Genomic DNA, 27,083 nt, shown 5'->3' on the forward strand with positions numbered 1-27,083 from the left:
AGGAGATTGCTTTTGTGTCTATGTGCTTACAACAACTTTGTGTATCTGAGGATGTGTCTAAATCTTCTGAACATCCATGTAGACGTACATATCTTTTGAGGGCGGGTGTGTGCTCATGTTTGTGTGCTGAGGTGTCAGAATGAGGACTCGTACTGCAACAGTTCATACAGCAGGGGTCCGTCACGGTAGCGGATGCCCACGGCGGCCGGCGTTATGTACTGCAGGATGTTTATAGTCCTCCGCAGGCGCCGGTCTACGTAGTGGGCGTCCCATGCTGGGTAACGCTTCCTGGGCATGTCGATCTTTATAAGAGGACCCTCAGGCTTGGAGGTGATGGGCGCCGACCTCACCTGGAAGACGGGAAGACACGATTCCGCCGCCAAATCCTCTTCCGTCTCTGACTTGGCCATGTGGGCCGGAGTGGGCGGGGCGGTGGGCGGGGCTGACGGGGGGAGGGGGAGACCCCAGAGCAGCTGGGCGCAGCAGGACGAGGCGGGGCTCGGCTGGAGGTGGGCGGTGGCCGGGTGGAGGAAGCCGTAGTATAGCAGCATGACCAGGACGCCGCCGGCGAACGTCAGGTAGACGCCACACAGCGCCGGGACGGCGTAGGAGTCAGTCAACACTGGGTCCCTATAGGTGTACCTGCAGGATGGTGGCAACAGTGGGTTCAGTCAATGTGTTTCAAGAGTGCATCACTTTTACATTTGAATTAAACATGATATTGTATTTGTTGCACTCAGGTTCAAGATGCTCGGAGATGCAACTCACCACAGCCCAGTGAGGATGGTGTTCTCGGCCAACACCACGATGTAGTACGCCACCATCCTGTACCGCGTCCGGCCCTCCTGCACGTTAAACCAGCAGAAGATGTAGACGATGCCAACCACCATGTTGAAGAGCACCTCCTCCCACTTGGACATGCAGAAGTCGGTGCCTCCGTGCACCACCCAGAAGGCCATGGCGCACCAGTGGACCACCACGAAGATGCCGAAGTAGATGTGGAAGAGGGAGGCGAAAAGGGCAAGCGAGAGGACGCGTGACGAGATGGTGAAGAGGCGCCAGAAGAGGTGCAGCAGCGCCCCGCGGTAGCTCATGCTGCGCTGGTCGTCACGAGAATCTCGCAGGAGTTTGTGGTAGGAGGCCAGAACCCAGGCGAGAGACAGGAGGGAGCCCAGCGAGGAGATGCCTGCGGAGAGAGAGAGAACAGAGGTGGGTGATGATGTGGACGCTTCTTTTTATCTGAATCAATCAGAACAAAGTAGAATCATACATCCACACAAAATGAGTCAATGGGGGTGTTTTGTGGACTAACGTAAAAGAGGCGTGTGTGACGTGACAGAGACATTTGGTGATGATGCTTAGTGGTATGACCCTGAAATATCAAGGTATTTTTAATATGCCAGCACATCCAGCCCCTGCACTAGTCACATATTTGCTTAAAAGTGTCCCCAAACTAAAGTGATGCGGATGAATAACACCAGTGGGTGGCCGCCCTAGATGATACATTTCCTGGATGATTAAGGAAGAGGGGGCTGATAAAGTTTGGCTAGCACATCTCCTGGACACCTATGATTGTGCTTTCTTTCCAGGACTACCTGAACAACACAAATAAAAGCACAGTGAAAATCCAAAACACAGCACCATCTGCGGCCACAAATTACTGAGCATGATGTGTGCAAATTGCTAATTACCACTTGTGCAGCTGTTGATTTGCATGTGCTCTGTGGGCCAGACGAATGCGTGGCTTTATGTGTGTTAGCGTGGCAGGAGGTCGGTCGTGTTCATGTGTTATGTGGGTAGCGTGTGCAGTACTCTGAAGAGCTGTCCGTGTCATCTGTGCTCCACCTACACTGCAGCGTCTCGGCTCGGTTCTCCTGGATCATGATGCAGAGCTGCAGGACCAGCTGAGGCGCCGACTCCAGGAAAGTCTCCAGCAGCCGCAGCATGTTGACGTCCGCATACTCGAACATCATGGCCCAGTACCAGCGCCGCTGGTGCTCCTTTTGCCGACGTGACATGATGCCAAGGTACAGCGTCCTGATGTACCTGCAGGGGGTCAGAGGTAATAATAATATACAAGATTCCAGCCTTATTGTTTGTATCCTCAATGCCATTTCAGTTTTCCCTTCCTAAACCTAACCTTCACTAAACCTGGATATCTTTTGGGTTGTTACGTTGGTCGGGTGGTAAAGATTTTTGGGAAAACAATCGACAGTTTAATCAATGATGACAATTGTCAATAGCTGTAGCTCTAATGCACATGACAGATACCCAGATGACTATCACGGAATATGATAATTAACAAATACATAGACTGTGACGTGTAGACCCACTGAACTTGTTGTGCAAATATTTTCAGGTTTCATTGATCAAACCTCTTTATGAACAAACAGATCCATACACACTGAGTGGATTCCTCGATGTGGGAAACACAGTACATGTGGGTGGGATGTAGGCAGTGATTGTGATTATAATGCCTAAGGGCGTGTGTGTGTGTGTGTGTGTGTGTGTGTGTGTGCGTCTGTACATCCCAAATCCTGCTGCTTGGCCGTGAGTGCATTACTCACATATACGTGCTTGGGCGTCGTCGCGTGTGTGCATGTGCTCCTACATTATTAATGACTCTGCATGTGCGGCTATAACAGCCATCTGGTTTGTAACATACAAACTAAGTTCGTGATACATAAATAATGCATCATCCGTAGGAAAATGCCTTCGCGTGCATGCACACCACTCGTAGATGGCTTTCCATCGGTCTGCATGCGGATGCCGGGCGTGCAGAGGCACATGGGCTGTTAATCATGGCGGCGCTTCTGGTTAATGAACGATCTGGTGGTACAGATGTGGACTGTATTATATTTATATTATATCAAGGTATTACAATTTATAATGTTGGACTCAATCAAATACATCATTCGTTCTGTCGGCTACTAATCACGGGAGTCGTTCATGGCTAATAAACGATCCTTGATAACGGTGAGGAAAGGGGAATGCAAGGTTTCTCAAACTTCTTTATCCTTCTGAAACTTATGTTTATTCTGATGTCACAGTGCTTTTTAAACATCTGGTCTGTTAACAGTTTACTAGTTATTGACATGTCATACTGGCATGTTCTTGAGGTTTTCATTTATTGTTGATTCCATATTTTCCAGAAATTGCACATGCAGGGCTTGCTTCGCTGTGCTATATGTTATTGAATTTACACTAAATAGTGAAAGTCATCCATCCTCGCTTCCTGTTTCGATTGACACTCTGGGCTGAGGGCCATCCCGTATATCCTGAGCTATCATTATTAACCTACCCTTCAGATTATGTTATGCTGAGAAACCATTTAAAGCCAATTCAACACATTATGTGGCTTTTTAATAAAATAGAAGCCATGAAATGCTGTTTGTCCTTGAGTCAAGAACAATGAATGATATATAACAGCATCATTTGTTTGGCTTGTTAAAAAAGATCTTAAAGAGGAAGTGCTGGTATTTACGTTCAGGTTAGGGATTGAGGCTTTGCAGCGTGGCAGCCGACCCCCAACAGGCACTTAAAATGGAGGGATGTGGTTTAGAAACCATATGTACCGAATACAGTAGTCCACTCCTTCACTCTCACTCTTTTCTACTCCCCTCCCCCTGCGTATGTGCAACCTTTTCTCCCTCCTCCTCCTCCTTTTTCTTCCCCACCCCTCCTTTGCTACACAGCCTCTCCATCTCTAAGTGATCTGTCTCAATCAGGCCGTACCATTTCCTCCGCCATAAACATCCCCACTCTCTCCCCTTCTTCTTCTTCCTCCCTTCTCCTGCCCCAATACTTCCTCCACGTGGGAGAGTCCATTCTGCAGGCTGAGGGGGTAATTACTGGGTGGGGTGCATGGAGCTAGAGGAGGTTTGCATGTAAGTGTGTGGGTTGATTTTAACCCTACAACTACGGAGAAGTCGAAGATGAGTAGCTCAGCAGTGTGTAAAAACACACATTCATCCCTCTACTCTCCCTGCTGCCTGCCCAGAGGCAAGTGGACACCATTAAGGAGTCTTCTTGGAGAGAGGGGTGGGAGGGAATGAGAGTGAACACTGTCCTTCCACAGAGGGCTAGGACGGAGACAAGCTACCACACTCCTGCTACTACTACTACTACTATTACTACTTCTGTCGAAGCTACACACACATACTTATGTGGAATATGCAAATCTACAGTTGCAAGTGTGTTTATAAGAGCAAAAGGGTCAATCAATGTGTGTTTCCGTTTTCCCACCAGTGCTTTTAGCACAACAATTAGCACCTACCCTCGTCCAACAGTGTGTAAGCGCGTGCGTTGCCAGAAGCGCAGATGCTTTTCCTCTTTGTACTCTCCATGCATGCTGACACTTATGGGAAGGGCCGTGGCACCGTTTTTCCACTGGTACCACACACACACACACACACACACACACACACACACACACACACACACACGGGTTCACACGTGCATGCACACACACACCACTCTTCTCTGTTCTTCAGCTGAAGTGAAGGACCACGGCTGAGACGCTGTCCGTGGTGCTGAAAATGCATTCAGCACCACGGACAGCGTTTCAGTCACACATTAAAAACATGCTCTACGTTGTCTTTAGTTAATATAATAGAGGAAGGGTGTAAAAGGCTGACAGCCGTACATTCTGCACCTTTAAACTGTACAAATTTGCAGAATTCTCTTTTCATAAGATGACCCACAAAAGACAAAGTTACACTCTGTGAATGTCTTTCTGTGTGCCCCTCACTGCCTCCCCGACTGTCTCTCTTAATAGGCAATCTGTCATTCCCAGATAGTAACTGAAGCGCTGGGGAGGGTGCAGAGAGCCTTTCCCTGTACTCCTCTTGCTCTCCCTCTCCTGCCTGTCAGTGTGAAGCAAGCATTGCCTTCCTCACGCTACATCGAGTAGACACCACTCTGCCCATTAGCAAGTGTGTGTGAGGGAAAGTGTGTGTGTGTGTGTGTGTGGGAGAGAGGGTGGTGAGGTTAGGATCAGGTGTGTTGTTGTTTGTGTCTTACCTCCACACTTGTCCCAGCTGGAGGATGTGTATGGTGGCCTGCCACAGCCAGATTGTGGCCAGCTGCAGGCGGTCCCTGCCGGGATAAAGGCACCCCAGGGCCACCGCCCCCCGCTTGGTCAGCCCCTCCACCTCCCCGAGCCCCCCGCCGGTGTAGTCCTGCACGAACCAGCGGAAACTCAGAATCTGGACCAGCACAGACGGCACCAGCACGAAGAAGAGTGTGAGGCCGAACCAGAGGTAGTCCTGCCTCTGATAGTACTCCATCGCCAGGCACAGGTCCGTGCCAACGTCCCAGAAGAAGACGAGAAGGGCGAGGATGATCCAGAGGCAGTCCAGCCACAGCTGCTCCCGGGGTGGGCAGTGGGTCTCCCGGATGCCGACCCCTCCGGCATGCTGCCCCCCGCCGAGAGAGCCGAGGCACGCTGAGCGGCAGCCCCAGTAGCAGGCGGAGGAGCGGCAGCACTGGCAGATGTGGATCGCGGCGGAGTCCAGGGGCTCCTCGCCGTCAACATCGTACAGCTGGGCGAAACCGCCGCCGCCGTACCCGACCCCGGCTTTGCAGCCGTCCGACTGCGCGGCCATGTTCCCCTTCCCGCTCCTGCCCTCCTGCGAAATGCACGACAACCGCACCGTTGTGATTTCTCGCGGGGCGCGGATACCACGTCACTTCCCAGATACCTGCTGTCCCTTTCCCTCTCGCGCCGCGGCGATCGCTGTGTCTCTTTCCCGCCCGGGGCGCGAGGAGCCATCAGAGCCAGCGGCCGCAAGACGGCGGCTCCCCTTCTTCCTCGTCCAGTCGGGACACCGCCACCGGGCGCTTGCGAGCAGCAGTGGAATCCGTTCCCGTTCTAGTCCAGCAGCCCTGCATCATCCCGTCCTGTGCGCGCGGTCATCTAGGGCGCCGGGAGGCTATGACGTAATGCATCTCCCGCTGTTCTTAAGACGAGTGTGTGGATGTGTGTGCGTAAGTGTGAGTGTGTGTGTGTGGGCGCGCGCACGAACACCAGACTAAACTCTCAAACCACGACTCCTGACTACACCTTCCTGTTCAGTCAACCGGAGGACCCCCGACTCCTGCCTCTCATCCCGCCCGCTCTCCGGCTGCAGGTACCCGGCACCCGCTGCAGCAGCCTCCGCTCCGCTTCTTTCCGCAGCTCCAGCCCTCTGCAGCTCCAGTTTCACCACTCCTCCCTTTCTCTCACACACTGTCACTCCGCCCTCTACCGGATAACAACCTCAACCCCGAATTCACATCTGCACGCGGGCACGCGCGCGTGCGCACGTACGGGAATAGGGTGATCCCCCCTAATGAAATCAGCTAGTTTCCTCTTAGAAGAAGAAGGAAAATAGGATTTCCACCGTCTGACATCCACCTCTCCATCAATCATCATCCTTTCCCACTCATCTCCTCTCTCAATATCCCCCCTCCACCCATCGCTCTCCCCTTCTCCCTCACCCTCTCCATCCATCCATCCCTTCATCATTCCCTCCAGTGGTCCTGCCAGCCTAATCAGCCGTAACATATTTGTGTGTGATCCCTGTTGGCAACCAGGGAGATGGAGAGGTGAGGATTGGGTGGACACTGTGTGAGTAGGAACTTAGAAAGCCTAGAGGCCACAGATGGAGGAGAAGGATGGATATGGGAATTAAAGGAGGATGTAAGAGCGAAAGAGAAAAGATGTCTCAGGCTGAAGCTGTTCCAAAGGATGAAAAGATGGACAGCAATGAGAAGATGTCGGGAAGAAAATGGTGTTCGAGAGATAGAAGAGGGGGAAAAAGACACATTTTTGGAAAAATTGAGCCACAAAAAAGCCGTCAAGAGAAGGAAAGATGGTTTGCTGTAGTCAGAAGAGAAAATGGTAAAACGGAGCAGGATGTAAAGAATGAGAGTGATGTTTTTTTCATCATAGAAGGCTATTTTTAGAAAGGGCATTCAGTCCACTTCCCCAGCAAAGATTCCTCACATAAAAATGTAATCAGTAACGCCATTCAGTTTGAAGTGGGAGGTATATGCACGCACAGGCTGCATCTCAAACACGTGCATGCTCACCCGTCCTCTCACAAGCGTGCAAACACACACACACACACACACACACACACACACACACACCTGCTTAATTAATGTTCCCGAACACACACTCTGGAGTTTGCAGGCATGCGCTGCATATCTTCATCGCACACGCGCTTGCTCCTCGTTCCCAGAAGCACGTTTCTGTGCAAGCACTTGCACTTTCTCTCTCTCTCTCTCTCTTTCGCTCTGTCCTCTGGAGATTAGCCTCCCTGTTGTCATGACGACCGTGGCTGTGCGGCTGAAGGACAAGGAGAGGGAGTCGATAGTTGTATGTGCATCTGTTTGTGTTTTGACCTGCCACCTGCAGAGGCATGTTTCAGCAGCAAAGATGTTGGGTGCTATTGTCCTTAGCGTGGATTAAAACAATAAAATCCTTAAAGTATGAGGAAAACCACACATATTCCGTGTTTTGTTGCTGCAAGTATTGGAAGGAAAACAATCTACAATGTACAGAAATGGTACATATGCAGTAAAAACCAAACCTCCTCCCATGAAGGTTGCAGCTGCAGCCTTCACTATACAATATTTATCCGAGCGAATTAGCAAAAGCTCCGGAAGACTTGAGATCAAATGCTTCCTGCGTGCTGATGATTTGGTCGCACTGTTCAAGACACAAATTAGGCAGCGGCAGCGGCTCCCGGAACAGCAGTGAAAGCTCAAACGATGATCTTATTATGACTTGACTACAATCCGGGAGGCCCAAAATGAGCGTCTGACTGTGAGGAGAAAGTGCGATAAGAACACCACAAATGTGTAGAAAAAGATCGTTAAAAATTCATTAAAATTAAACCGTCTGTTTCCAATGACTACTTTCACTTCAGGTGCATTCTAGATGACCTCAGGTATCTTCTCCAGAAAAAAAGCTGAATTTTTCACTGTGGAATATATCAGAATAAAATGCCTTTGGATATTTCCTGCACAGTCAAATATGACATCTTAAAAAATTAATTAAAATGTAACTGTCTGTTTCCAATGACTAATTTCACTTCAGGTGCATTCTAGATGACTTCAGGTATCTTCTCACAAACTTACAGAAATGTTTGCTGTGGATTTTTTCAATAAAACGCCTTTGGATATATACTGTACAGTAAAATATTACATTTTCTTAAAAAATTATTTAAATTTTCAGATCAGGGATTACATTTTAAAAGGTACGTCTTTGCCTGTCACTATGGATGCCACGCAGATAGAGAGGCAACTATTTCTCTCTCAGGGTAGGACTGCTATTAGAACCTTTTATGCCAGTCTGGGAGACTGCTCGAGTATCGGCACTCGGACACTGGAAGAGGTCTGGGAGAGAGAGCTGGGTGTTCAGATAACAGAGAAGATGTGGGGCAACATTTGGGACAATGCGCAGAAAATAACTGTTTGTAACCGGACAAGGGCTATTAAAAGTTCTGCATAGAGCACATATTGCCCCTAGCCGTCTCTCCAAATATAGGCAAGATGTCTCTCCCATCTGTCTAAAGTGTAAAACAGAAACTGGTGGTCTTAATCACTGCTACTGGTCTTGTGTTGCAATTCAAAAATACTGGAGTGACATCTTATCTGAAATACAGAAAATACTGAAGACGAAGCTGGATCTTGATCCGGTTTCACTTCTCCTGGGTCTCTCAAGTGATCGGGTTGCTGACATGTATCACAAAAAACTATATAATCTCCTGACATTTTGTGCCCGGAAAAATATTTTAACCCACTGGATTTCAGATAAGGCCCCATCATTGCCAGGTTGGCACAGGACAATAATGGAATACATACCCTTGGACTACCTCACCTGTCTTCTGCATTCCAAGACTGATTTATTTGAAAGAACATGGAAACCATTCCTGGACTATATTAATGTAAACGTTTCAGTTATACTTACGAGGGTATTTGTTTGATTTTGTATCTGTCTTTTACATATTCTTTTCTCCCTTAATGTAGCCTCCACTGTGTTGCGCTCCACATTGTATAATGTGCCTTTTATATGTATCCCAGGACTGATTTGTTTTGGGTTTTGCAATGCTATTCCCAGCGTGTTGTTGTTGTAGTTGTAGTTGTTGTTGTTGTCATCGTCGTGTAGTGCTGCTGTGATGTCTGGTCCTGTCCTTTGTATGTTTGTCAATAATATAAAAAAAAAAAAAAATAAATAAAAAATTTTTTTTTAAATTAAACCGTCTGTTTCCAATCACTAATTTCACTTCAGGTGCATTCTAGATGACCTCAGGTATCTTCTCCAGAAAAAAAAGCTGAATTTTTCACTGTGGAATATATCAGAATAAAATGCCTTTGGATATTTCCTGCACAGTCAAATATGACATCTTAAAAAATTAATTAAAGTGTAACTGTCTGTTTCCAATGACTAATTTCACTTCAGGTGCATTCTAGATGACTTCAGGTATCTTCTCACAAACTTACAGAAATGTTTGCAGTGGATTTTTTCAATAAAACGCCTTTGGATATATACTGTACAGTAAAATATTACATTTTCTTAAAAAATTATTTAAAATTAAACCGTCTGTTTCCAATCACTAATTTCACTTCAGGTGCATTCTAGATGACCTCAGGTATCTTCTCCAGAAAAAAAGCTGAATTTTTCACTGTGGAATATATCAGAATAAAATGCCTTTGGATATTTCCTGCACAGTCAAATATGACATCTTAAAAAATTAATTAAAGTGTAACTGTCTGTTTCCTAGAAATACAGCGGGGCTCACAACCCATCGTTAACGTTATATGTTGAGCTGCATTCAGCTTTGGGCGCAGGAGAGGAGCGAACTGTAGCCTACACAACTTACAACAAGAACAAATTACCTGAACAGCTCCACGGTTACAATAACATATAAGTTACCATCGGAGCTTGTAACATTTGAAAGTGAAGGGTTTTAGGCTTACGTTACGTTTAAAGGCTAACGTTAACTGAGCTCCTCTATCAACAGCCCTAAGCTACATCACGTAGCTGGTCCTACATTCCGGTGGCTACACGTATTAGCATTATTAACTTCACGCATTTTAACAGTCAAATGTGTTTTAAGGCAATAACACAATAACGCCTGGCATGAGTGTCACAATACTTTCATTGTGGCTCATGACACTATGCCATCCAGGTGGCCCTATCTTGTTGAGGCTGAACTGTGCTGCTGCTGGCTGTGCTGCTGCTGGCTGTCCTGCTGAACATGTCAGTTAGTTTGCGACATTTAGCGGCTTCGCTATCTAAATGTTGCAATTTTTCCCCCCCGCCTTCTCAGCCCCACCTTTTACTTTCTGTTTTTTACCAGTGTTATCCATTCTGTATTTTTCACTTTGAGGAAGAAAGGCGTGCAGTTGTATCACTGATCAGCCGATCACCGGCAATCAAAACCCATTCAGAGTGGTACGTCACCTCCGGGGTCTAGTAAATCCCTCTGGGGCTAATGGAAACACGGCGAGTGAACGGCCATTTGAGAGGGCGTGCCCTGAAACTTTCCGAGCGGCCACATTTTACCGAACGTCTTGATTCTTTGCTGCTGCTACTACTTCTTCTTCTCGGGGCAGCTGGCATCCAACTTAAAGGTGCATTGCTGCCACCTACCGTCCTGGAGTGTGAAACAGTAGATTAGCAGGGGGATAAAAATAGGTAATGACTATGTAGCGGGTGGTGCGGCCCACCGGCCGTCCTGGAGTACCGGCCGTTCATTTCATCTTCATGCTCTCACTGATGGAAGAAGGTTTTGGCTCAAAGTCTCACGATACATGGCCCGATTCATTCTTTCCTTGACACGGATCAGTCATCTTTGCAGAAAAACAGTCCCAAAGCATGATGTTTCCACCCCCATGCTTCACAGTAGGTATGGTTTCTTGGGATGCAACTCAGCATTCTTCTTCCTCCAAACACGATGAGTTGAGTTTGTACCAAAAAGTTCTATTTTGGTTTCATCTGACCACATGACATTCTCCCAACTCTCTTCTGGATCATCCATATGCTCTCTGGCAAACTTCAGACGGGCCTGGACATGTACTGGCTTAAGCAGGGGGACACATCTGGCACTGCAGGATTTGATTCCCTGTCAGCAGAGTGTGTTACTGATGGTAACCTTTGTTACTTTTGTCCCAGCTCTCTGCAGGTCATTGACCAGGTCCCCCCGTGTAGTTCTGGGATTTTTGCTCACCGTTCTCATGATCATTTTGACCCCACGGGATGAGATCTTGCGTGGAGCCCCAGATCGAGGGAGATGATCAATGGTCTTGGATGTTTCTTTTATACAGATAACAAGTTCAAACAGGTGCCATTAATACAGGTAACGAGTGGAGGACAGAAGAGCTTCTTAAAGAAGAAGTTACAGGTCTGTGAGAGCCAGAGATCTTGCTTGTTTGTAGGTGACCAAATACTTATTTTCCACCATCATTTACAAATAAATTCTTTAAAAATCCTACAATGTGATTCCCAGGATTTTTTCCCCACATTCTGTCTCTCACATTTGAAGTGTACCTGTGGTGAAAATTATAGGCCTCTGTCATCATTTTAAGTGGGAGGACTTGCACAATCGGTGGCTGACCAAATACTAAACAGTGTATATAAATATTAAACAGCAAAGTATTTGCACCACTGTATATTATGGGTGAAACCTGCGCCCCAGGAGAAAACCCTTTTTTAAGTTGGAGGTTAGGAAGGACCGAGGGGAGGGAGATGGAGGTGAGGTAGATGGATGAAGGGTGTTTTTTTAAATATATGTACATATGAATATGTATATATTTTGGGTGAAACTCGGGAGGATGAGTGGAGAGGTGAAAGGGAGGCTACTGTTGTCCAACCTGAGCTGAAAAACCAGCAGCCTTCTCCTTGTCCAGCACAATTAACCCTTTCTCTTCAGCTTCTTCTCACGTTCTTTCTCCTCCTCCTCCCACTTGGGTGTTTTTTTAAATATATGTACATATGAATATGTATATATTTTGGGTGAAACCTGCGTCCCAGGAGAAAACCCTTTTTTAAGTTGGAGGTTAGGAAGGACCGAGGGGAGGTAGATGGATGAAGGGTGTTCTTTTAAATATATGTACATATGAATATGTATATATTTTGGGTGAAACTCGGGAGGATGAGTGGAGAGGTGAAAGGGAGGCTACTGTTGTCCAACCTGAGCTGAAAAACCAGCAGCCTCCTCCTTGTCCAGCACAATTAACCCTTTCTCTTCAGCTTCTTCTCCCGTTCTTTCTCCTCCTGCTCCCGCTTGGCTTCCTTCTTCTTCAGCTTCTTCTCCCGTTCTTTCTCCTCCTGCTCCCGCTTGGCTTCCTTCTTCTTCAGCTTCTTCTCCCATTCTTTCTCCTCCTCCTCCCACTTGGCTTCGTCCTTCTTCAGCTCCTTCTCCCATTCTTTCTCCTCCTCCTTCTGCTTGGCTTCCTTCTTCTTCAGCTTCTTCTCCCGTTCTTTCTCCTCCTCCTCCCACTTGGGTGTTTTTTTAAATATATGTACATATGAATATGTATATATTTTGGGTGAAACCTGTGTCCCAGGAGAAAACCCTTTTTTAAGTTGGAGGTTAGGAAGGACCGAGGGGAGGGAGATGGAGGTGAGGTAGATGGATGAAGGGTGTTTTTTTAAATATATGTACATATGAATATGTATATATTTTGGGTGAAACCTGCACCCCAGGAGAAAACCCTTTTTTTAGTTGGAGGTTAGGAAGGACCGAGGGGAGGGAGATGGAGGTGAGGTAGATGGAAGGGGAGGTAGACAAGCAGGGAGGACGAGTGGAGAGGTGAAAGGGAGGCTACTGTTGTCCAACCTGAGCTGAAAAACCAACAGCCTCCTCCTTGTCCAGCACAATTAACCCTTTCTCTTCAGCTTCTTCTCCCGTTCTTTCTCCTCCTGCTCCCGCTTGGCTTCCTTCTTCTTCAGCTTCTTCTCCCATTCTTTCTCCTCCTCCTCCCACTTGGCTTCGTCCTTCTTCAGCTCCTTCTCCCATTCTTTCTCCTCCTCCTTCCGCTTGGCTTCCTTCTTCTTCAGCTTCTTCTCCCGTTCTTTCTCCTCCTCCTCCCGCTTGGCTTCCTCCTTCTTCAGCTTCTTCTCACGTTCTTTCTCCTCCTCCTTCCGCTTGGCTTCCTCCTTCTTCAGCTTCTTCTCCCGTTCTTTCTCCTCCTCCTTCCGCTTGGCTTCCTCCTTCTTCAGCTTCTTCTCCCGTTCTTTCTCCTCCTCCTCCCGCTTGGCTTCCTCCTTCTTCAGCTTCTTCGCCCGTTCTTTCTCCTTCTCCTCCCGCTTGGCTTCCTCCTTCAGCTTCTTCTCCCGTTCTTTCTCCTCCCGCTTGGCTTCCTCCTTCTTCAGCTTCTTCTCCCGTTCTTTCTCCTCCCGCTTGGCTTCCTCCTTCAGCTTCTTCTGCCGTTCTTTCTCCTCCTCCTCCCGCTTGGCTTCCTCCTTCAGCTTCTTCTGCCGTTCTGTCTCCTCCTCCTCCCGCTTGGCTTCCTTCTTCAGCTTCTTCTGCAGTTCTTTCAGAGAGAGCTTCTTCAGGTCCTTGAGTTCAGCCAGGAGCCCTTGGTTGCTTTCCTCCAGTATCTTCACGTCGGCCTCAACGTATTTGATTACTAATTGGAGCAGGCTGAAGCTGGCGTCCGAGCTCTCCTTTGAGTCGGTCAGATCCTTTTGGAACTTGTCCTTCATTTGTTGGATTTTTGTCTTGAGCAAGCTGACTTCTGTCTCCAGCTGGTTGATGTTGGTCTCCAGCTGGCTGATGTTGGTCTCTGAGCTCTGCCTCATCTCGGTGTACTTGTCCTCCGTGCTCTTTATCTCATCCTCCATTTGTTGAACTTTTTTCTTAAGCAGGCTGATGCTGGTCTCCAGTAGACTGCTCTTGGTCTTCAAGCTCTGCTGTGACGTGGACAGGTCCTTTCGGTACCTGTCCTCAATGCTGTTTTTCTCGTCCTCCTTTTGTTGGACTTCTGTCTCCAGCAGGCTGATTTTGGTCTCCAGCAGGCTGATGTTGGTCTCCAGCTGGCTGATATTGGTCTCCAGCTGGCTGATATTGGTCTCTGCTCTGTGCTGTGACTCGGCCAGCTCCTTTTGGAACTTGTCCTCCATGCTGTTTTTCTCATCCTTCATTTGTTGGACTTTGGTCTCCAGCAGGCTGATGTTGGTCTCTGAGCTCTGCCTCATCTCGGTGTACTTGTCCTCCATGCTCTTTATCTCATCCTCCATTTGTTGAACTTTATTCTTAAGCAGGCTGATGCTGGTCTCCAGTAGACTGCTCCTGGTCTTCAAGCTCTGCTGTGACGTGGACAGTTCCTTTCTGTACCTGTCCTCAATGCTGTTTTTCTCGTCCTCCTTTTGTTGGACTTCTGTCTCCAGCAGGCTAATGTTGGTCTCCAGCAGGCTAATGTTGGTCTCCAGCAGGCTGATGTTGGTCTCTGCTCTCTGCTGTGACTCGGCCAGCTCCTTTTGGAACTTATCTTTCATGCTGTTTTTCTCGTCCTCCTTTTGTTGGACTTCTGTCTCCAGCAGGCTAATGTTGGTCTCCAGCTGGCTGATATTGGTCTCTGCTCTGTGCTGTGACTCGGCCAGCTCCTTTTGGAACTTGTCCTCCATGCTGTTTTTCTCGTCCTTCATTTGTTGGACTTTGGTCTCCAGCAGGCTGATGTTGGTCTGCAGCTGGCTGATGTTGGTCTCCAGCTGGCTGATGTTGGTCTCCAGCTGGCTGATGTTGGTCTCTGCTCTCTGCTGTGACTCAGCCAGCTCCTTTTGGAACTTGTCCTTCATGCTGTTTTTCTCGTCCTCCATTTGTTGGACATTGGTCTCCAAGCTCTTTATCTCATCCTTCAAATCTTGGTATACTCTATGGTATGAGCTGTAGTTCATGTCTTCTCTCTGGTTTGTTTCGTCCAGTATCTTTTCGTATAGTGCCTTTGTCTGCTTTTCGCTTTCATTCAGGAGTTGGATCATTTTCTCTGAGCTCTGATTCAACCTGGCCAGTTCACTTTCGTGCCTCTGCTGGATGCTCTTTTTCTCGTACTCCATTGTCTTTTTCTTGTCCTCCATCATCTTTTCATTGTCCTGCATTTGTTGGACTTTTGTCAGGAGGAACTTTACTCCTGTCTCCAGCAGGTTCATTTTTTCTTCCGGGCTCTGTGACTTGGCCAGGTCCTTTTGGAAACTGTCCATGGAGAAGAATATACTCCTCTTCTTCTTCTTTGGCCCCAGGAGCAGAGTGAGTTTCTCCAGGTCCCTGCATTTGTCCTGGACCTCTTGGAGTATTGTCTCCGAGTTCTGCTGTGACTCGGCCAGGTCCTTTTGGCACATGTCCTCGAAGTTTCCTTCACTCCTCATCCTCTTCAACCCCAGGAGCAGAGCAAAGGTCTCCACGTCCCTGTATTGCTGCTGGACCTCTCTGAGTTTTGTCTCCGAGTTCTGTACTTCATCAGCCAGCTCCTTCTGGAACTTGTCCTCCATGGTCTTTTTCTCGTCCTCCATGGTCTTTTTCAGGGCCAGCTCCTCTTTGAATCTATTCCCCATACTCTTTTTCTCGTCCTCCTTTTGTTGGACTAATTTCTTGAGCAGGCTGACTTCTGTATTGAGCAGGCTGATGCTGGTCTCTGAGCTCTGCCTCATCTTGGCCAGGTCCTTTTGGTACCTGTCCTTCAGTTTCTTCTGCTCGTCCGCCATCAGTGGGATGTAGTAGACGTGATCGTCGCACTTCTCCTGCTTCTCCTGGGTCTGAAAGCGTTCTTGTTTCAGATCGTATCTTTTTTAGATTGTATCTGAATTAGATCAGGCTTCCCTGCAACACTACTAATAATGGATGTGTTGAACTTGTATTTATAGATTCACTGGCTTTGATCCTTTGATGTCTCTGTGATGTCATCAGCATGGACATCACTTAATAGAATGGGATCAAAGGCAGTGTCACTGTGCTGTCTGCAGAGTGGACAAAAAAAGATCAAAGGCACTGAAGGGGAAAATGGAATGATGACATCATCATTGCATATGAGGACTGAGGGCACAATAATTAAAATCTGTTTAATAGTTGAAATAGCTTATAACTAATCAGTGATGTGAACGATTAATCTAGTTTTAATTTTCTGTGGCACAGCACTTATGAGTAAAGTATTCCCCATCAATGATCGCTTTTGAGTAAACGCTCCGTACACGAACGTCATGACGTCACGACGTTGTGTGTCTGCTGCACTGACCGACGCAAATTTTTTTGTCCAAGATGGCTGCCGTGTGCGAGAGTGTGCCATACTAACGTACTGCCTACTACATACTCAACGTGTATGTACTGCATACTGCCTACTAAATGAGCGTTTGAGTATGCTGTTACCCTCAGACTGTTCACACCGAAGTATACACATCTCATACTACATTTTTTTGTTTTTTTTTACTTTATTGACATCTCGTCCTCATCTACTCTCACGTAACCGAATCGATTACGTTAGCGGTTCTAGCTCCCGTTTTATATTAGTTACTTATCAAAATATAAAGCATGATTATTATTACAGTTAATTTAATATTTCTAAATATTTTTTAAGTCAAATTACAACTGTCAAATGTTTTCTACAGTTTATTATATATGCGCGCTCTCACGCTTTCCCTCTTTCTTCCTCTTACCTGAGTAGCTGCCTTCACTCGCCATCGATCGCGACTGTTAAGCAGCTTTTATCGATGATTAAACTTCCGTTCATAGATCGTATTATGGTCAGAGCCACGGAACACCAGCACCTTCACCGCGGAGACGACGCAGGCAATCGGCCCGTCGGAGGAGCTACATTATTCACATACATGGAATTCTGATTTCCCTCTGAAGTAAGTAATATGACTTATCTGGTTTAAATACGTTCCTTTATTATTTGATTATCAATAGATGTGCATATGCATGCATAAACAAATGTAGGCTACATGTAGGCTAATATAAGTGGTTTTAATAATATCATGTATGAGTTTGGTGTGATAAAAATAAACAAGTACAAGCAAGTGGGATATTAGTGAATAATTTATTAGACAAATAATCCATGTTATATATACAGGTTGCAATACGTGTATGATAAGAAGGAATAAGTAGTTTATCAACAAATGAATAGGAAAACATTCAGAATAAATGTAATATCTGATGTTTTCTGTTACAGGTTGGTGCCAGACGGCCGTACTGCAGGTCAATCCTCATGTTCCCCGGATGGGCCTCTACTTCGGGAAGGAGATTTAAGGAAGGACTTCTGTCTTTCAAGGCATTCCACGGAGAACCTCGTCCACTGCTTACTAACAGAACAGATGGGTTCCATGTCCATAGTTCCACAGTGGTGATGGGGGTGACAGCGACGAAGTCAACGAGCCACTCCAGCAGTCCTGGGACATTCTCAGAGTCTCCAGCAGTCCTGGGATATCCTCAGAGGCTTGTAGCAGAAGCAGTGTCTGCTCCAAATGTCCAGATCCCTGTGTTGCAGGAACATGATTATTGTTGAGGTTTTATTTGTGTTTATCAGTAGTGCAGTTTATAAGTAATACCACATAGTAGAAGTTGTTACAGACAAATGTTTCCTGTATACTTACATGTGTATGCGGTTTGTGTCGGGCTGTCGCCAGAATCACCGCAATCGTCCGCCATTATCCAAAACTTTTCAGAAGTCAGACGAGCCGCAATGCATTTTGGGGAAGTTGAGTAGATTTAGCAAGGTCCGCTGTATACTCAGAAATTCTTGCCAATGCAGTATACATCCGGGCATTTCTCGCGTACACAAATTCACATACTATTGTATCTGAACGCACTACGTACTCAAATTTACGTCACAATTGAGTACGAGTAGGACGTTAGTATGGCATTTCGAACACAGATGGATTATCTCAGCAAAGCAGAAGTGCTCACTATCACACATTTAGACTGATTTGTGAACAATGTTTGAGAGAAATGGTAATATTGTGTATCTGGAATGAATTTTAGATCTTTAAGTCCATCTCATGAAAAATGGGAGCAAAAACAAAAGTGTTGCGTTCATATTTTTGTTGAGTATAGGAGAGCAGCTCCATCCAAAGTGGAGTGGATGCCATCTCTCCTGTCCTGATCAGACCAGGTTTTCCCCAGAAAGGCTGCCAATTATTAACAAAGCCCACATCGTTATCTGGACACCACCTCGACAGCCAGCGGTGGAAAGATGACATGCGGCTATACATGTCATCACTAGTAAAGTTTGGCAGGGGACCAGAGAAAACTACGGAGTCCGACATCGTTTTTGCATATTCACACACCGAGCCAACATTAATTTTAGTGACCTCCGATTGGCGTAATCGGGTGTCATTAACGCCGACGTGAATAACAATCTTACTGTATTTACGTTTATCCTTAGCCAGCAGTTTCAACTCTGGCCCCTGGGACACATTTGACTATGGTCGCTGGTGTCGCTATTTTCACGTGTCTCACTATGGAGCTACCAATGACCAGAGTTGGCTTCTCAGCGGGTGTGTCGCTGAGTGGGGAAAATCGATTGGACACGTGAACATGGTGGTTAACCGTGGGCTTCGGTTTAGAACTATGCCTCCTTCGGACATTCACCCAGCCTCCCGGCTGCTCGGGGTTTGCCGAGGGACGGCTAGCTGCTACGCTATGTCGGTCCGCACCGTGTACAGCTAGCGTCAGCTGGCTGGTTACAGCGGCAGCCGACGGAGGATTGTTGGTGCGGAACCGCGCTTCCAAATCATTCATCCTCGCCTCCAAAGCAAAAAGTGAACTAACGGTACATGTAATAAATGTACCGTTATCAGTAAAGGAGGCTGAGTAGTAGCTAAACATCAGACACACCGGGCAGGAGAGAAGAGAAGGAGGTCAAGGAAAGAGAGAAGCCATCGTAGCCGCTAGGCTAGCTGTTGCGCTAAAGTAGCTAGCAGAGAGAGCGCGTAAACAATAGCAAATTTAGCGAGGCAACTCAGAGAGTGAGCGATGTGTCTGCTGAAGCAGGGATAGCGTGTGCTTAGTTTAAACTTGGCGGTAGTAAGCCGCTGAACAGGGAAACTACGTTAAATTAACAGAGTTAGGCTAGAGAGAAAAACACAGCCTGTAGCGACTATCACGGAGAAACAGGAAATGACGCAAAGCGCTTACCGTCAGAGAAGTCTCGCGAGATGAGTCACACACTGGTGCCATTGACTACTTTCACTTCAGGTGCATTCTAGATGACCTCAGGTATCTTCTCACAAATTGACGGAATGGTTTTCTGGAATATTTGAAGAAAAAAACGCGTCGCTGGATATCTCTCATACAGTAATATGTGACACAGATTTAACAAACCCTCTGCATCCTCGACCTGCCGTTTATCAAACGGAGGCAAATTAGGGACTAGAGGAAAATAACTGGAGCTGTACTTGGCTCTGAAGAGAGATCCCACCATTGAAGATAATGTGAGCACAGCAGGAAACAGGCGACTTCGAATCTGGAGTCTGGGGGCTTGGGGGGGTCTGGTCTGGTTCAGGGTCTGGCTGTCTGACCGTGTTGTGGGTCCTTGCCTGCTGGGTGGTCTGGGTTGACAAACTCACATTCACATACACTAGATACTGTTGTTGGTTCTGCAGATTCAAAGTTGTCTTTGTTGTTATGAATGCTGTCATCGCTGTTGTTGTTTTTGTTGTTTCTCGCCCTGTTTTTTTGTCCCCACAACCCCTTTCTGTTTTCTTCTCTCTCTTCACTGAAAAAGGGAAAATAAACTACATAAAAAGTGTGAGGAGAAATCGTTTTAGTCTGTTGATGCATCATGAAAAATGTCCTCACCGCTGTGTCATCGACAACAATTACGCGGCCTGTTATGACAGACAGTAGTGGGAGTTTGGAGGAGTGAGGCACACTGCAGCAAACAGTCTGACTCCGAGAGCGATGAAATGTATTAGACTCCACAATCTGCTGGGGTGTAAATATTTTCACACTGCTGAGAATCACTTGGAACGTCTTGTTCACGGTTCAGCCGGGCTGAAAAGCACGTTTTACGATTGAGCAAATGTCACCGTTGCTGTGGTACATTTTGAGTGACTGCAGCTTATGTCTCTCTTGTTTCACCACAAGATAGTTTCAAGAATGACTCCTGCTTTTAATCCACAGATACTCTGGGCGTTTGTGTGGCGTGGGATCCATACTTCCTTCCACACCTCAGTCTCAAAGGTCCTTAAGTGGACTTTGTCACGACAGATAGAGTAAGCACCGACTGACAGAAAGGACTTCTGCAGACTCATGCACGATGGCGGGATCAGATTGGACTTGCAGCCTCTCCGCTATCCATGAATGGGAGGTAATTTAAAGGAATGCTATACATGCACATCTCGCTGAGTGTGAGACCAATACATCTCTGTACCCTGAATATGAATCAGTCTTCATGCTAAGCTAAGGTAACCAAGATGGCGACGGCGTCCGTAGATTTAGATTAGGATGCAGTGTTTGACTGCAGCAAATGACTAATTCTTAATAGTGATATTTTATGTTTCCCAGTCCCCAGAATATGAGCCATCCCTTCCTGTTTCAGAGAAGTCCAACCCCCTGACGCGTGACATCGACCGGGCTTCAGCCATCCGTATCGTGAGGATGTTGCAGGCGTGTGACGCCCAGATGTTTCAGGAGGAGACAGGAGCCACCTACCAGGTACAAGTCTTTCATACACAACGAGTAGCCTCGAACTTCATTCTGAACATGTACTTTGAAGGAAATTGTCTGTTTTTTAGAAGCTTTTGAGTGAACAGGTGGTGGAAACTCTGGTGGAGGTTGCTAAGAAGCTGGAGCTTATTCTCAAGGTATCTATGTCTGTCGGTATTTCTGCCCAGTCAGGGTTAGTATGTTGTTCAAGCACGTCTCCTCTTTCTTCAACAGGATCCTCGGGACAGTCTTGTTGTACTGAGCGGTTGTGGGACGTCTGGCCGACTGGCTTTCCTCATAGCGGTAAAAGCTGGAACTGGGATTTAGCTCACTTGTTTCATGAGGACGTTAAATGACTTCCTGTTTTGTTTTGTGTGTGTATGTTAGTCAGCTTTCAACAGAGCCCTGAGGGAGCTCAACCAGAGTTCAGTCTATTCGTACATCATTGCAGGAGGAGACAGGTACGCTGGGGTTTTCTTACCTTGAACAAGATGACACAGAAAATACTGTAGTTACCACTAGTAGTAGTTCACTTTCTCTCATTTCCCCCCAGAGCTCTGCTGTCCTCCCAAGAAGCTCCTGAAGATGACCCAAACCTGGGCATGCTCAGTCTGAAGAAGGTCAGCGTAGAGAGAGTGTGATAAGACAGAGTGTAAATATGTTGGGGTATTTTAACCGCTGCATTTATTTTGCCGCCCTGCAGGTCTGCGAGGGAAAGAAGCGTGTCTTGTTCATTGGTATTTCCTGTGGATTATCTGTAAGTGGCTTTAATCGGTCAGAATCTGAATCCTGCGTTGGGCATGCTGTTGATTTATGAGGACCTCGCAAACATGCATAACCCACTCCTTTGCGTACATTGGATTTCTGGCCGCATAGGCTCCATTTGTTGCAGGTCAGCTGGACTTCTGCCTGCAGCACCCCGAGGTCTACACTCCTGTACTGGTTGGCTTCAATCCTACACATCAGGCCAGGTGTGTGTGTTTGTGCACCTCACTCTCATTCCATTATGTCATGATAAAGTTTATGTTTAACACCCACAATAACACTGTCCAGGGATGAGCCCATAGCAGGCTGCACGTTCACTTTTCGCAGCGTGGTGCAAAGGATGCAGGAGCTCGCCAAATGTCAGAAGGCCTTCCTCATCAACCCAGCGGTCGGGGTAAGAGCCTCCAGCCTCTACTTGTACTCATTCCCTAGGGAGCGACGTGTCTCCACTTTGGCAGTGACTGTGTGTGGATGTGTTCAGCCGGAGGCCATCAGCGGCTCTTCCAGGATGAAAGGAGGCAGCGCCACCAAGATTCTCCTGGAGGTCGTCCTGGCCGCCGCTCACGCTGCCACCTTCACGAACACACCCGTCACTTCCGAGTAAGCACGGTGAAGAAACACGCTCCGCGATCTCAGGCTTCGTCTGCAGTTGCATGAATGTATTAGCGCATTGGTTAATGTAGTCGTGTCTAGTCTCCGACTCTGCTCCCAAAGGGACAACATGCACCTTCCTAAGTGCTTCTCTGTGTTGGCAGACACTTTTCTTTAACAGCCACCAGAAGAACCTGCATCAGCCAGCCAGGACAGGCTTTTCACATTGTGGTGCATTTGGGAATAGCTGCTCACATTTATTGCTTTATAAACATGCTGTTAGTGGTAATGATAATACATATGTATAGCTTCCTTAGCCAAGCCATTTCATCTTCATGCAATTTGTTCTATAATACTATGAACGGCATTTTTGTTGTGTGCTGCTGACCTCTAGAGGTCATTGGTGTTTTTCTCTTGTCAAAACATGCATTCAAATACATACACGGCTTCTTGTCCAACCGCCGCATGCATAGCAGAATAATCTCAAGTTTCCTTCCAACAGGGGCATCCTGCAGCACATGAGAGCGTACGAGAGGACTCTGGATATCACTTACGCTCAGAGAGAGGGGATAAGTGCTCTGCTGGAGGCAGCTGGAGAGAGGTGGAACATCCTGTTTTACACCTGCCACTGAAACCATTTGATCTCATTTAACAAGTCAAACAGATCCAGCACGCTGGCTCTTTAGCTGGCGGTTTCCAGCCTTAAATCAAACATTCCACAAAGACACTTTCATAAAAATGACTGAAAATAAAGAGTGAATTACGTTTTTTTTGGGAGGGGGTTTGCAGAGTTGTGAATGGTGGATTAGCTAACGCTTCCAGCCATGTAATATAAAGCATTTCCTCTCATTAAACAGACAATAACTGAAATGTATAAGATGATAACATTTTCTGGAGGATTTGACCCAACTTAACCACACACTGCCCTGTGTGTTTCAGTCTGCGGTGTGGTGGGCGGGTGTGTTACCTGGGCTGGGGCTCGCTGGCGACGCTGGGCCTCATCGACGCCAGCGAGTGTGTCCCCACGTTTGGAGCAGGTGAGCCACAGCCGTTAAGGTGTGATAAAGCTGTGGTTAATGACAGGGATGCAAACTTGTCACCTTTCGGCGAAATTCGCCGTTTTTGTTCCGAAAAAGGTCATTTGTGTGATTCATGGAGATCTGCAATAAAAATATTTCGGGGGGGGGGGGGGGCGTCCAAGTAATCGGCGAACGCAAGCTGTCATAAATATTTATTCCAAGCTTGTTCGTTTGGCCAACCCGTGTAATCATGTCATCTTCGGGTCTGTAGCTGCCTTGATGCCGTACTAGACAGGAGTGACGTTGGTACGCTTCAAAAACGTCATGGTACAGACTAACCAACTCCGGCAGCGACGCAACGGACCGTCGAACGCACCGGCGAGTGGGCAGTTCTGTGTTCAAGTTGGACCAATTGGATAGACGTCCTGCGAAGTGGGCGGGACTTGAGTTTCGCTCTGCCGTTTCCAACATGGCTGCCGGGCCACAAACGATCTCATTTTACAGTTAAACTACACGCTAAAGCATGTTTCTGAAAACATTTGAGGCGGGAAATGTGTAGTGCAGTAACAGAATCTGGATTAATATTTGATCAACACTGCCTAGTTTGATAGTTTGAACGAAGTTTCTGGAGCCGGCGGCATTGCGTTGGACGGACGGCATTTGCATAAAGTTCAACCCATCGAACTTTATGCAAATTCACGTACGTTGACAGGGCAGTCAATTCGACGTGCTGTATCCATCATGCGGAGCTCCTGCTCTACATAGACAATGAATGAGATCCGTTGACTTGACGTCTGCTGCCGGAGTTGGTGTGTCTGTACCATCAGGCTTTCTAACGTAGGCTAACGTGCTAATGTCAGACAGTTCGCTGACATAGGCATCGCAAATCACAACCATTTTTGCTGGTTACAATAACGGTGTTATCGGATAGTACAGTGTCTATTTCTCAGGAACCTTTGAAAAATCTAAGCGAGAAAACAACGTTAAATGTACCTACCATACCTTCACATTAAAAAAAAACCTAAAATAAATAATGGAAAATCAACGGAGCAAAGGCTTACTCTGATATCGATGTAATGTTAGCGAATGAGGGGTGAGAAGCCCCCTACCTCCCCTTGCTAATATTTATTCCGTTCGTCCAGAGTCAAATCTATTCTTGAGGTTCCAAATATTTTCAAAGCAGTTTGTCTTTCAATGTGAGGAGTCGATCGAGTTATTTTATGTTCCGTCGTTTGAAGCAAACCTTTTAGCCCTGGCATTGGTCTCCCATTATTTATACCTTCACTGGAAGGGAAGTCCATTTTCCAGGCTCTCGCCAGCCCCCTTCAGTGAGGCAGAGGAATAACATTGAAGCATATGCAATATATATATATATATATATATATATATATATATATATATATATATATATATATATATATATATATATATATATATATATATATAAATATATATATATAAATATATATATATAAATATAAATATATATATATGTGTGTGTGTGTATATATATATATATATAAATATAAATATATATATATGTGTGTGTGTATATATATATATATATATTGTGTGTGTGTGTATATATATATATATATATATATATATATATATATTCCGCGAGGGGGTTTGGGTCCTTGTCACCTTTTTCATCCCTGATGAGTTTGCACCCCTGTAATGATCAGAGAGGATTTACTTTTATCGTGTGTGTGTGTTTGTGTGTGAGAGAGACCGTGAAGATGTTCGGGGCTTCATCAGCGGAGGATACAGAGAGCTGAACAACGATGAGGGTCCACTGGTATGTGAAGGAAAACAATGAATCAACATCTATCTAAACAGGAGAGGTCATGAATACTGTGTCCCTCCAAACGCTCCTGTTGCAGCTGATCTGTGGGTGTTAAACAAGAAGTCCTTACAAGGCCTTACAAAGTGTTAACACGTCTCAAATCCAGGAAAATCCAATTAAAATGAAATCCTTATTTTGCAGCGTGTAAATGACACATCTGTCTGTGTTGCATCTGACGCGTAGATTAATCCAGAGCAGGATTAGTATGATCTCCATCCTGCTGTACCTGCTGTATGAAACCCAGTAATTGTCATTAATCTGCTTTAGTCTTAATTATACCGCGGGGTGGTCTTTATTGAGGGTTTTGAACGTGCGTTATCCTTCCTCTAGGGACCTGACTTTCCCATAGCACATGATGATTTCTTGCATCTGGTTCTGCCCTCTCTCGAGGACCGGGACATGGTTCTTCTGATCTACACACACTGCGGTGAGACAGTATCTGCTCTTCGTGTTCTGTATTCTGTCCGAATTTACACTTGAGTGACGGTTCCTCCTCTCCACAGACGACATCGGCGAAGTGGCGAAGTTGGCGCGCCGAGTGAGAGAAAAGACGTCCAACCTCCACGCTGCTTATCATCGGGTCGATGGAGACACTGCAGCTGCTGTACAACAGGTGTCTGTCTGCCTGTCTGTCTGTCTGTCCGTCCGTCACCATCTAATAAAGTCTGCATTGTTTTTTTGCAGGATGACATCAATAAGCTGTGTTTATCCTCAGTAAAATTCACTTGGCCGTCGCCTGCTTCAAGGACCTTACTACACATGGTACAGTAGCACACACACACACACACACACACACACACACACACACACACACACGCATTGATTCAGTGACTCACTGGTCCATGATCAATAAGTTTTGCCTCATTTACTCTCTTGTTCTTTGTCTCCCGGCTTCCTTCAACAGAGCATTTTGCAGAGCTGTAAAACTAATTAAGTCCTTATTGATTGTCATTTTTTCCCTCATTATTCGTGTTCTAAAGCTCTTATTTTAGAAGACAGGTTGTTTTTTCTCCCCCCCCCCCCCCCCCCCCACCATCTTTGCATTGCTGCCTTTCAGTCTAGCTTATGTAAATCGAGAGGAAAATCAATTCCACCTCTCTCTCAGCAGTGGGAGCTGTCCACTAAGCTGCTGGTGAACGCTGTGAGCACCGGAGCTCACGTCTTAAAGGGGAAGATTTACCAGAACCACATGGTGGACGTGCAGGTCACCAACAGCAAACTCTACTGCAGAGCCACGCGTTTACTCCAGGTAGAGCAAAGTACACCATGAATGGTGTTTTAACTTCACAACCTATACTAGAATACTGTAATAATGTCTCAGATTGACAGTAAACGCTGAGAGACCCCGGAGCTACATTGAAGCTGTGTCCTTCACCTTCCAGAAGCTGTCTGGTTGTCTGCAGTCCCGATGTGAGGAAGCTCTCCTGAAGGCCGTCTACCGAGTGGACAAGCTGACTGCGGACATTACATCCTCTGACATCACCACACACACTCGCACTGCCAGAAACCGCACCAAGGTGAGTGAGACTGAATAGTTAAGTCAATAATAAGACATAAAATATTCAATTTGAGAAGTGTGTGGAATGTAAATGGAATCTGACTGAATGAAGGCTGCTGGGTTAGGGGTGTCTGTGTTACAAAGCCTCTCTGTGTGTAGGTGGTCCCTCTGGCTCTGGTCTGTTTGCTGACTGGTCGCTCCCTTGTGGAGGCGGAGACTCATTTGGAGCGACAGCCAATCGTCAGGGAGGCTGTGGAGGCATGCCTGACATAGACGACACTTCATGATGTCATCGTCAAGTGCCTACACACAAACACCGCGTTCATGCATTTAATCAGTCATCCCATTCCTGTCTATGGAGAGGTCGAAGGTCGGCAGATGGAGTGACTTCTACCATATCAAGTCTAATTATCACACTTGAGTCCAAATCCTCCTTCATTGCGTCTTCTTATGATTCATTTTAAGCCAAAACATGAACGAAGCTGATTTGAAGCAGAGTTAGCCACTAAAAAGGATGTTCACCTTTGTTAACAAAATGTAAAGTGTGATTCCAGGATGTTTTAGTGCCATTAAAATAGTATTTGAGAAGATAATATGCTCTGCTCAGGATAATTGTGATCATAATCATAGTCATGATTTTCAGATCATACCGTAGTTTAAATGTTGTCACCTGGAGCTGGAGGCCTTTAATTCAACACCATGTTATAACACCAAGGGGCAGATATGACACC

General features: G+C 46.4%; 2 protein-coding genes across 5 annotated transcripts; one reads left to right on the forward strand and one right to left on the reverse strand.

The window, feature by feature from the left end:
• Nucleotides 1–122: 122 nt before the first annotated feature.
• Nucleotides 123–5,981, reverse strand: LOC311009783 (XK-related protein 6-like). Its single transcript, XM_084004161.1, has 4 exons — nt 5,023–5,981; nt 1,850–2,046; nt 769–1,186; nt 123–642 (listed from the first exon to the last, which is right to left on the reverse strand). The coding sequence occupies exons 1-4, from the start codon at nt 5,604–5,606 to the stop codon at nt 135–137; spliced, it is 1,707 nt and encodes a 568-aa protein (XP_083860287.1). The 5' UTR covers nt 5,607–5,981; the 3' UTR covers nt 123–134.
• Nucleotides 1,946–26,697, forward strand: gckr (glucokinase (hexokinase 4) regulator). Of its 4 annotated transcripts, XM_084004160.1 has the most exons (20): nt 1,946–2,062; nt 20,109–20,295; nt 20,493–20,642; nt 20,723–20,791; nt 20,868–20,936; nt 21,021–21,094; nt 21,187–21,253; nt 21,337–21,390; nt 21,510–21,604; nt 21,687–21,792; nt 21,880–21,998; nt 22,492–22,590; nt 22,929–23,026; nt 24,739–24,806; nt 25,185–25,281; nt 25,358–25,467; nt 25,539–25,616; nt 25,960–26,103; nt 26,237–26,371; nt 26,512–26,697. In XM_084004160.1, exons 2-20 carry the CDS (start codon nt 20,245–20,247, stop codon nt 26,623–26,625), a joined length of 1,797 nt encoding a protein of 598 aa, XP_083860286.1. In that variant the 5' UTR covers nt 1,946–2,062; nt 20,109–20,244; the 3' UTR covers nt 26,626–26,697. The 4 variants fall into 4 exon arrangements, with proteins under 4 accessions (XP_083860286.1, XP_083860283.1, XP_083860284.1 ...); XM_084004157.1 differs by having other exon boundaries at nt 21,687–21,998; XM_084004158.1 differs by having other exon boundaries at nt 21,687–21,998; nt 25,963–26,103.
• The last annotated feature ends 386 nt before the right edge of the window (nt 26,698–27,083 follow it).

The sequence above is a fragment of the Eutrigla gurnardus genome (assembly GCF_963514095.1).
Source record: "Eutrigla gurnardus genome assembly, chromosome: 24".
In the NCBI taxonomy this organism is placed as follows: domain Eukaryota; kingdom Metazoa; phylum Chordata; class Actinopteri; order Perciformes; family Triglidae; genus Eutrigla; species Eutrigla gurnardus.

Coding starts and splice junctions, on each gene's coding strand:
- LOC311009783 (XM_084004161.1), bottom strand. CDS start 5,606: ATGGCCGCGCAGTCGGACGGCTGCAAAGCCGGGGTCGGGTACGGCGGC. Junction 2,047..5,022: donor CAGCTGGGACAAGTGTGGAG/GTAAGACACAAA, acceptor GACCCCCTGCAG/GTACATCAGGACGCTGTACC. Junction 1,187..1,849: donor CCGAGCCGAGACGCTGCAGT/GTAGGTGGAGCA, acceptor CTCTCTCCGCAG/GCATCTCCTCGCTGGGCTCC.
- gckr (XM_084004157.1), top strand. CDS start 20,245: ATGGCGGGATCAGATTGGACTTGCAGCCTCTCCGCTATCCATGAATGG. Junction 21,391..21,509: donor GTATTTCCTGTGGATTATCT/GTAAGTGGCTTT, acceptor CTGGCCGCATAG/GCTCCATTTGTTGCAGGTCA. Junction 21,999..22,491: donor AACACACCCGTCACTTCCGA/GTAAGCACGGTG, acceptor TCCTTCCAACAG/GGGCATCCTGCAGCACATGA.